The sequence below is a fragment of the Geospiza fortis genome, unplaced genomic scaffold (assembly GCF_000277835.1).
Source record: "Geospiza fortis unplaced genomic scaffold, GeoFor_1.0 scaffold195, whole genome shotgun sequence".
In the NCBI taxonomy this organism is placed as follows: domain Eukaryota; kingdom Metazoa; phylum Chordata; class Aves; order Passeriformes; family Thraupidae; genus Geospiza; species Geospiza fortis.
Window position 1 is genome coordinate 3,510,338 of NW_005054324.1, and position 11,219 is coordinate 3,521,556.

Sequence of the window (11,219 nt, forward strand, 5' to 3'; positions counted from 1 at the left end):
CATATTAGTCCATCACAGGAACATGATAGTCAATAAAAGTCAAATAAAAGTTAATGCCCAACCAAGAAATCATTATTGCAGACAAGGACTCAGATTTGGAAACCATCACAGTGTTTCAACCTAACTACTACTACTCTCACAAATAAACTTAAGTAGATTTCCTGTTGACTTTCAATATATGATGTACTCACATCAGATTTTGCATTTCTTTCTGTCAACAGAGTAATGCACTCAGAAGTTGTTTAAATGTGCTCTCAGAAACTCATAAATCATAGCAGGAGCACACATTTTGGCTGTTTATAATTAGTTTTCTTTTTAGGTTAAATTTGCATTAAGTTGTAAAATCAGGATTGTGAAACTGTCTAACATATGACTACATAGCAAAAGAAAAATTCTTAAAGCACTTCTTATTTTTGAAGAAAGTTGTTCACTGCCCTACTGTTTAATCTAATTATTGGAGATTGAGGTTTGGCTTTTCTTATCCCATACCCTGAAAATAAATTTCAACAACAGGTCAGACTTCCAAAGATACAGTCTCATGGGAATCTTCATAAGCATATAAGCAAGATCCTCAGTTTCCCCTTTGTCCATTAAGTTTATACCAGCACTGCAGATTATGCCTCAGAAAGAATCCTGACCCGTAGCTGACAAGTCGATGTCCACTCTGCTGAAACCTGCTGACCTTAGAAGAGGACCAACCATCTGTCTACTAAATAATATTTGGTTCAGATGTTTTTGAGGCTTCTCATGACAGCCAGAAGTCAGTATTTTGGTTGTGTTTTTTAATTTCAAAAATGGCCATAACAATGATAGATGATGTAGAAGTCTGCCAGAGCAACACCTAATAGCAAGACAAACCAGAGCACTATTGCCCAACCTAAAGCATGGCAGGAAGTATCTAACCATATTTAGGGGCACAAGGCCTTAAATAATACCATCGAAAAACTACTGTGAGAGAAGAGAGTTAAATCAATGCCAAACACATCTATATCATATGTCTGAAGCACATTCCAGCTTACTGTATTGGTACTGTAAAGCTTGAATTACTCTCCAAAATTTCAGATGCTCCATTCTCCTTCCCTCCTATTTCAGAGCCTTTTTTAAAAGTCATTCTTTTCAGATAATTAAATCTGAATGGTATGTACCAACGTATCAACTCTCTTACCTAAATTATTACTACAGACTACTGTAAATTTTGACCTTCATAAAAGTTTTACAGATTTGATTTTTCTAAAAAAATGTTAAATCATTATTTAATACATTAACAGAAATTCTCCTAAGCCCATGATATCCTTTTATATTGCAGACCCAAAGAATATGCTTTAGGGAACTGAAGTGGTAGGTAGCTTGGAGTGTTGATGAAGGAGAAGTTCTTATAAGAGGGCAAGCTGGATTTTGCAATCCAACTTATCATTTTTACTAAAAATTTTCTAGTGTATAGAATGAAGTGGATCAAATACAGCATGTTTACTGTAGGACAGGCAAAAACATGAGCTGCCAAATGACCCATCAAGCATGAGAACAGAATCTACACAGCCCCAGATTACGCCTACTCTCTATAAATGAGTTTTAATAATTCAGTTACAAGTAACATCTACATTGTTAATGTGATGTGCCTTTACAGCTGTGGGTAAGAAACCAGTAAGAGCTAAGAAGCAAGTAAGGATGCAAAGATGTAGATGAGTTTGTTTGGTAAATCTAATGGCACCCAAGACAGTTCAGCTCATACAGTCTGGCTGTCCTACATCTGAAACGTTCACAGACTTGAAGGACTGTCAGCAATTAGTCTAAATAGAACCCTGACAAACTAAACTAGATGTAGCATAATACTTTTCTAGAGCAGAAACAAGCCACATAATTCCTATAGGGCCTATCTAAACCATCACACCCTAAGCAGTAAAACCCCTTGTTTCACTTGCATCACCTCTGAAGTTTGCAAAATAAAGGATGGTATTGTTTGCAGGTCCTGCTTTTCTGACAGCTAAGTGAACAACACCACTGAACAAAGGAACATCACATGCAGCACACAGATCTGCAGAAATATCAAAAATCTACCCAAAAAAACCACCCTTGGAAATGAAGTCTACATGGTAGTTCACAAAAGATCATGCAAGTGATTATGGAGGAAGCTAAAAAAATACCATACCCTTGCACTGTGTGAGGAATAAAAAAAATTATTATTGAGACAGCCTCTTGAAGGGCACAAACATCAAAGAGCACATAACAAAAATCACTATGAGCTGAAGCCTCTAAGAGGCAAATAGCACATTACTTAGTGTGAAAAATTCATCTATAATTCATCATGCACAAGTTCATAACCAGAAGTCCCAAAGAAAATTGGAGGGGTTTGAGATGCAGAAGTCAAAGTCAACACACTGTTTTTAGCGCATGGTGCATGCAGTGCCTATGGTCAGACCAATTTAAATTTTTGTAAGATGTACAGCGTAGCTGTCACTGACCAGGAACATGAACCCACTTACTGTGAAATTAACATTTTTCATGTGCAAACTATAGATATTCGTTAATAGTAAGGGGGCAAGGCGAATGGAAGGGATGGACAGGTTATTTATACTTTTATTAGCTTAATTCACTCTAGGCTACCACTGGCACATAACTGCTGTGACAGGGTGGGGATGAAGTGGTAGCTGAAGCTGTAGGTGATGAATATAGCAAAAAGTCTCAGAGTCTCAGAGTCTCCTCAATACATCCAGTCACAGAACAATGCTACACAGCACAGCACTTGAGCCATACAAGAAGTAACTAGATTCAAGGAATATTCAAGAGCCTTTTGCTTTCAGCCATTCCTTTCAAATGACTGTATGTTACATCCTTTTCAAAAGGGCAAGGAGTAACAGAGTAAATCTAGCATGTGGCTGTTCTCTGCCTCCAGTAAAATAGTTTCCATAATGCAAGACAGAGAAAAATGACCACTTTCTCAACTTCAGTATAAGTTACTAACATATGTTAATGATTTAGGCAATGTGCATGAAGAAATAAGATCATCAACCTAGAAGACATTTAGATACAGCGCAGTATAGATGCATTCCACCAAGACATGAGAATAAATGAATGTAAAAGGGGAGGCAGAAGGCAGACAGGGTGGATTTTTAAATCCTGAATCAAATAAACTTTAAGAGCCTACATTACCTGCTCTCTCTCAGTTTCTGGATATATTGATACTTAGGTGTCAGTGAGCCATTGGATGCAATCACTGCCTGGAAACATATGAAACAGTTTTTGAGGGCTTTACGTGTCTGTATATTTCAAAGCAGGGGAAGACAAGAAGGGTGCAAAATTGCAAAACTTACACCTCGAACAACAGGCGAGTAATTCTGTTTTTCAAGAGGTTCTGAGCCTTCTGATACCAGCTGTGGAGATAAGTTATTTCAAATCAGGTCATTTTATTACAAAGTATTTCTCAAAGTAAAACATTAAGATTTTGAGCAACATTTAAATGCATGCAAAAATACCATTATCTTGTATATTTGAAATACCTCTGGCTGCAATCAGCATCACTTGACTTTTAAGAAAATACAAGAATTCAAACAGCAGTCTGACTGTAAGGGATTGTTGAGAGCCCAAGAAAATCAGATGTTTACATCTGGTGCAGGGTCCAGAAGCAATTAACTACCTGCCAGAGCCTGTTTTCTGCCTACAGAAAGTGTTCTTGACAAATCCCTAAGACATCCAGGTCACTCATGTCTCATTCACATGCTTCCTTTTCAAAGGATTGCCTCAAGATTTCAAAAGCTTTTTTTCTTTTTTTGAAGTACAAAGTCAGTTATGTTCTACAGCAGATTCCTTTTAAATGTATACAGGAGACCACAAAAGCAACAAGCAAGCAGACCAAAATCTGAGCCTTTTACCTTCTTGTCAAGACACATAAGCTCTTACCATCTCTTCAATATAAGGGAAAAGCATATCCCCAAAGTACTCTGTTGCTTCTATAGGAAGCTGAGCTGGCAGATTGTCAATGGAACACATCAGAATCCCCGAGCCTTCAACACTGAAAGAGAGAAAACAGCTCTTCTAAACTATCTCTTAGTACCTGAAAGGCATCACCTTTCGGAAGGGTTATAATTGCATGATTTTTTCAATACAATGTTTCACTCCACAAGTTACAATGGAAAACAGTACAAAGGGCTCTCCTACCTGTCGTGAGTAATATGCTGGTCAGCATCATACATACAAAATGGGCTGTCAATTGTTGTACATTCAGTCATAAATTCTATAGATCCTCCAGTATCCGCTGAAATGTCACATATGGCCAGAAGTCTAAAGCAATTAAAATAAAAAGGCAGCATTATACAAAGAGAGCATAATACAAATTACTAAGAAACACAGGTATTAAAGGTTACAAGCAAACAGGAGATAAATGCGAGAAGATCCATGCAACTTGTAGCCTTCTTCATCTCAACCCACTTAGAAGTCAACAAAACAGAAAAAATGGTATCCAGAAATATAATAGAAATTTGGCCCTGCTGTAGTCATCAGGTTTGCATTCCTATCAACAGCATCCAATTTCATGGAAAGACTGGCAGAATCCATTCACCCATTATATTTTCTCTCTATGCCATGTGCAGTCAACACCTCCCATTCATTTCCCATCTACCAATTCCCTCAGGTCATGCCTGCGCAGTCCTGCATTAAACTTATTTCCCATCCTAAAGGGAAGCCTAAAGAAGCAGCTGCCTTCTACCAGTTCACTGATAGCAGGTGCAGGTGGAGCATTCCTTGGCCTAATGCACAGCCTCTGGCTCCACTGAAGGTTAACTCTTCAACTCTTTGTCATGTGAAAGAAAGAAAGGTGTCAAGAGCTGGCAGAGAAGAGACAAAGACCTGACTCCTCACTAGGATGTATTTTCACATCCTCCCCAAATCTATGACAGGGCTACTAGAGAAAGGGTGGCTCCCACCCCCACTGAAAGGAGACTAACCCTTGATTAGCGCCCCACATTCTATCCTTAAAGCTATTCAGGGCTGTGAAACATTTCCAGTACCTTCTGCAGAAATAAGAGGTGCTAAGGAACAGTTATTGAACTTGTACATGCCAAATGACAGGGTAGCAAGAACTTTCCCTAGAACTCTGCTCAGGCATAGAAACTTCTACCAATACTGGTGCTGTAGGTACATTCCCAAATACCACACTTCTGTTTGTATGGGATTCTGTGTGAAAATCAGTGGCAGAACTACCTCTGCAAAAAGACAACTGATACCTGTTAATCATTTCTACTGTGATGTTTTCAAAAACTCCAAACTGTGAAAATAGGACTGCAAAGCACAAAAGAACAAGAGTGAAATCAACGGGGCACTGTAAAACACGCCACAGGAAAAATGTAAAATAAGCAGAATAATTTACTACCTACTGCGGTGAAACTACCAAACTTTACAAGTTAATCATCATGTTGCAAAATTGTTACAAGTGAAATGAGTGTCTTACCTGTGTGGTAATTCAGGACAGCCATCCACTGCACCAGCAGCAGATTTAACTGGCACCAGCAGCTTCTGAGCGTCCTGCCGGCTCAGCAAGCGAGGACTATTTTGTTCCCAGTATATGCCATTAATTAAACAAGTTGTGTAGGGTGCCACCTGCAGAGAAAGTTACAGATGCCTGATGTTTTCACCTAGTACTTTAAGAAGAAGCACCTGGTCTAGAATTTTAGGTTTATGCTCTCAAATAATGAATATGCAAAAGTGTAGTAAGCACAAGCACTCTGTAGAAAACCCTTCATAAAAGACCAGAAAAGATGCTCACATCAACGTGAAAGCGAGAAATGTAATTTTCTGGATGTTTATCATAGTCCACTGGATCATACAGTCCATCATGTTTCCTCACAAGGTGATGGTGACGACTTAGCACTGTTCCATAGACTTTCCTGAGGTCTGAAGTAAAAAAGAAAAATTAGCTCTTATACTTGGACAAAAAGGGTTTCAGTGTTTTTAATCACTACTGTCACTGCATACCTCCAGATCTGGAAACTTCCTTTAACTCATGTGGTTCCACAAACTCACATGGGAGAGCACTGAACATTTCTTGAGCGCCCTGAAATCACGAAGTAGGATTTAGAATAAGTAGACCATAAATGTAATGTAACACTGCTCACTTGGTGTTTGAAAACAAATATAAAATGCCACATACAATTTGACAGCCTTGCCAGAAAACAGCTCCAGAGATGTACACATTGTTTCACACATACTCCTGCTTACCCAAAACTAAGCAGCTTGGGCATTATGTGCAAGGAATTTACATCATTTCCCACTACTAAACCACAATCCAGTGCCTGGTTCTTATTTCTAATGGCTGAGTGGGGAAGCCTCAACTCAGCCACAAGATGGTTTTGCTGCCACTCTGAGGAGCAGTTTCTCTTCAGGAAAAATTCCTGAAGCCACTCCTCATCAACCAGGCTGTTTTAAAAGGCTAGGAACTACAAGATGACTTCCCCAACGAGCTGTGATCACAACCGAAAGATTTTCAGACACATCATCTTTTGGCTAGAAAAACACATTTATGCAGGCAGCGATTTTGCTTTATAGCTGGAGCATTGTTAACTGATCATTGTTGCCAAAACCAGGGCTAAGTCTTTTCCCTATGTCACAAAAACCAGCCCTAAAGTCAAGCACTTGTAAGCCAAGTCAGTGATATCCAGACATAAAAACTCAGCAGGTGTTGGAAAAAATAATTCTTTCCTCCATATTTAATGGAGTCATTAATTTACATTGTGAGCACAGAGCCAGCAGTGGAGAGAGAGGGGGAGAGAAATCATGCAGGTTGGAAAGGAGAGAAAAGCAGTAAGATTTAACCCGTGTTCATTGATAAGAAGTTAGCATGCCAGCCTGGTTAGGCATGACCTCATACTAAACATCTTAGTTCACGGTATTAAAAATTGTTACTGGCAAAAGAAAATGTGAAGCTCAAGCAAACAAAATGAACCCATCAACCCATTTAACCAGATAGAGATCAAATGCCAAGAATTTCTATTAACAATTATACAGCATTTAATCTTGCAGACAATTCTTACCTTAGAAACATTACCAGTGCCCGTAAATACAAATGTTAAGGGTCCCACTGACTTTGGCATCAGTCCCAGTGAGATTTCATACCCGGCATCCCGTACTGCCTGCACAGCCTGACTGCTATTCCTGTAGTTATGTGCCATCCCAATGTGCTGAAATCAAAGGCACAGACCAATCAAGATATTCTCCATATTCAAATACAGATAACTAGCAGACACCAAAATTCATTTAGCTAAAGAAAAATACATAAAAAATACTCTTACCATGAAGGGAGTGTGATGACCCAGAGCTAAAAATCGCAAACCCAATCCATGCAGAATGTTGATCATTCCTGTTGTTAAAAAAAAAAAAAGGAAAATTAGTCCATCAGTCCATCAGTCTTAATTACAAATATGCACAGTTAGAAACTGCAGAGATTGACTGAAGCCTCAAATCATCCCAGGTATTTTCCCCATGTTTTTATATTAATACTTTACTTCTAAAGAAAGTCTACATAAAACCAGAGAAGGAGAAAATTAATAGCAGTCCATGACCTTAAACTTGCTCTTGGCCCATTATGCATTTAGGCAACACTTAATATTCAGATATCCTTTTATGAGGTGTATCCACATCACCGGATCCAAAAGAAGGAAATAAAAGAGTCTCCTGAAGAAACAGTGTTAAAGTTCAGTAGAAAGAAATGAGAACCATGCCACACAAGAATCAGATTAAATGCATAACAGTGACAAACAGATGTGGTTCAAGCTCTCGGGAATGACAGCAGCCTTTTTTTTATCAAATGCCCAATCAGTTGATCTCTTGATATTTAGTCTGCTCCAGATAGTTCAATGGACAAACAGGACTTCAAGACAACAGCTTAAAATATTAGATTTGTCAGGAATCCACATGACTACTTGACATGTCGTCTCATGAAAGTAGGAGGCACAAACCAGAATGGAAAAAAGCTGTTAAAAGCAGGAATTCAAAATGCAGTTAAAAACACATCGCAATCCTCAACTTCCAGGAAGGACAGACAACCAGAAGTATTACAGGAAGTCACTTGTTGCAAGCCTGCCTTTACTTTATACACTATACCTGCTACACCAGCCCACTTTCCAAAGGCCACAACTCGCATTCCTTTATGATCAACCATTTTTTCATAGTCAAACAGTCGAATTTCCTGAAAATACACAGCAAACTGAGTATTAAAACTTTCAGTGAATGCAGTCAGCGGCAGGTTGCTCTCCCAGGAACTACCTTTTCACATGTCTTTGTCATTCTTTGTTGATAGAGCCTGACAGGTTTATATATGGTAACAAGATAAAGCATAAAAATAAAAACATAACAGTAGCACTGAATTCTTGTTTGAAAGTGTCTGCACTGCCCGTGCCCTCTTTGCACAGGGCTCCCCAATGTGCCACTCCAGCTGCTGCAGGCCCATTCACATCCTCTGCCAAGAGGCTGCTCATTTCTGCATGAACTGGCTGCCTTCCTCTGAAATGGCCAGTGTGCACTCCAGCTCAGTAACTTCCCAACTCTTCGTGCTCAGAGAGAAAGAGCCTCCCTTGAGCACAGAATGCTCACAACTTACCTGCCTCATGCACATGAAGAGAGTGACACTGCAAACACAAGATTCTCTGAGCAAGAAATACTCAGTTTCAGGAAAGGATACTGAAAACTGTCCTCATTAGCCTCGTTCACATGTGTGCTGGAAGTAACCGTACTAGGCAGCAAGCTCTTGATCACACTTAAGGCTTAAGTTCATTTTCCATCCCATGTTAATTGACAATGATCTTCAATATGACATAATTTACCTGTTTTAAAATCTCATCCAAAAGGGGCATGTTTGCCTCTTGGGCTTTAATAGTGTGAGAGAAGAAGGCATAGTTCTTTTTAGGGATTAATTTGTCCTCTGGAGGTCTCTTCACACCTACTATCAGTGAAGCCTCAGAAATATCTTCTTGAATAATGGCGCCTGCTTTGACGTACTCCTATGAAAGAGAAAAATCAAAGGAGATTTTTCTGTGTTTTTTCTTATCCAGATCTCAGCATATTAGCAACTAGAACAGAGGAAAAATAAATAATTCGACCAAGCAGAAACAAGTTACTGCATGTGATACATTCACAAAATTCTTTGACAAAGAGGTATCAAGTATCAAATTGAATTACCATGCTATTATCCTATTAAGTGAGGCCAAATGATAATTATGTGTTAGTAAAGTACTTAGTCTTACATTTACAGATTACAAAAAAGGAATTTTCACTAAATTTGAAGTATCCTCCAGTATTGCAGCAATGAACACTTTGTAAGATGTTCAAATACTCGGAAATAAGTTTAGAGAAATATGAAAAATTCAAAAATATGAAGACTGATGACATGCAATTTTATAAAATTGTATAAGTGCAAGTCCAAGCTGATGAGAGATTTCTAAGGAAATGCAATAGTATGATCTGCACTTTGATGAAAAAAGCATCATGTCTTAATTAAAAGGTGGTATCTGCAAGTAATGACTAATTCCCAACTTTTGTGTCAATTTGCATCTGTTTTCTCAGTTATCTTACAGCAGAGTATTACTGCTGCTACAAAAATTCTAAAAGCTCTCTGTCCTGAAGCTCACAGCAGTAAAGAAAAAAAACTCTCTCCTCATTTCACATGAGGAATAGGATTGAAGCAAGAGTGGAATTCACCAGATTCATCTTTCCTGCTCTTTTAAAAAATACAGGGTGTTTTAGAGTCCTTGCCTTCTCACAAACAGAACACAAAAACACCAATGTTAAAGAAATTCCCAAGCTTGTACTTCAAGAGAACCTAGAACTTCTAGGGAGAGTGATGACAGGACACGGAATTAATAAAAACTCCAAAAACGCACCATGGTGCCAATATTACATTAAAAGGCTAAAAAAACTATTCCTTTTCCTTTCCACTAGCACAACTCCTCATTTAGCAACAAAATTTACAAGTTTCTGGGGGGTTTATATGTTTTCTCATGAATAGGCTTCGAATATTATTTTTCCTGCACTATGGCTAACAACTGCACTATGATTTTGTTTCTGTCTCAAAATGGGACCTTACCTTTTCATGGATTGCTCTCCGGTTTGACGGCTGCACCAAGACCTTGTATCCCACCTTTGTCAGCTCCTTAACATGCTTTGGTGCTAGAGGTGCTCTTCTCTCCCACGCATTGACATCCTCCCTCCTGATGGCCAGCACAGACTTACGGTGATGCCAGCGCTTAGCGGGGTGGAACACACACCTACCCTTTGTGTGACTAAAGGCTCGCAGCATGGTAAAGCCTGATGGCAGCAAAGACAAAGTAATAAAACAATACAGGTACATACACGATTCAGACACTATTGGTGCAAAAGTTCTGGTCTCCTTTAGCATCTGCTGTAAAACACAAACCAGACTATTCATACTCTAGTTCTTCATGCTGTTGTGAGACATTAATTCAATTTCAGTGAATTTTGTTGCATCTTGGTCTGATGAGGTGTCTTTAGAGACAAATTTTCAATTTCAGTAATTGTTTTGATTACTTAAAGGAAGGGTTTTAATGTGTTCTATGCAGCTAGTTTTAACTGTAGGGCTTAAAAAGAATTCTGGAAACTTAAATTTTCCAATTATATTCGTTTGCCATGATAAACCAGGCAAAGACCATCAAAGCTTGCATTAAGAACAGTCAGAGCCAACAAACACACAAAAAGTAAGCAGAAAACAGGCTGTATGGCAGGCAGTTGATTAAAAAAGACCAGCACTAAGTATACAACGAATGCTTACACAGGCCAAAAATGGAAGATAGAGAAAGACCAGCACTAAGTATACAACGAGTGCTTACACAGGCCAAAAATGGAAGATAAGATCAAGACCTTAACTCCTGAGTAGCAGTGAGCATACGTGTGACCAGGAACAACAGGTTTTTGCCCTAATATGAATTTTCTGCAAAATGGAAAGGCTTCACTAGAACAGATTCCCACTGAAGAGAAAAACCCCTTTGTCTTCTATCTCGGTCTCTTCACTGCCAGTGAAACCTACATGCCACTGCTTATTTCTGCAGGGACACTGCCAGGTCCAGCATCAAGTATCCAGGAGCCTAAGGCCATCAGATACATAGGCAATTAAAAGATGTGAATCTCAGAGATAGGCTTCAAAAATGTGAACTTTGTTTCCAACGCAATTTTAACTGATAATAAATGAATCTCTGTATTTGAATCATCTGGAAAATCCTGTT

At 38.8% G+C, this 11,219-nt stretch overlaps 1 protein-coding gene across 2 annotated transcripts in view; it reads right to left on the reverse strand.

Moving 5' to 3' along the window:
* The window catches only part of AASS (aminoadipate-semialdehyde synthase), a 26,223-nt gene extending 15,689 nt beyond the window's left edge, over positions 1-10,534 (reverse strand). For both annotated transcript variants that reach the window (XR_004081708.1, XM_005420907.3), the window contains exons 1-12: positions 10,067-10,534; positions 8,808-8,984; positions 8,089-8,173; positions 7,278-7,345; positions 7,020-7,166; positions 5,965-6,043; positions 5,756-5,883; positions 5,441-5,589; positions 4,153-4,275; positions 3,895-4,006; positions 3,309-3,368; positions 3,148-3,215 (exon numbers count right to left, since the gene is read on the reverse strand). Coding sequence is in view for 1 of the 2 variants with exons in the window: in XM_005420907.3 (XP_005420964.3) it covers positions 3,148-3,215; positions 3,309-3,368; positions 3,895-4,006; positions 4,153-4,275; positions 5,441-5,589; positions 5,756-5,883; positions 5,965-6,043; positions 7,020-7,166; positions 7,278-7,345; positions 8,089-8,173; positions 8,808-8,984; positions 10,067-10,408 (1,538 nt within the window). In the remaining variant the exon portion in view is untranslated. The remainder of the gene's footprint in view (positions 1-3,147; positions 3,216-3,308; positions 3,369-3,894; positions 4,007-4,152; positions 4,276-5,440; positions 5,590-5,755; positions 5,884-5,964; positions 6,044-7,019; positions 7,167-7,277; positions 7,346-8,088; positions 8,174-8,807; positions 8,985-10,066) is intronic.
* Between the last annotated feature and the right edge of the window lie 685 nt (positions 10,535-11,219).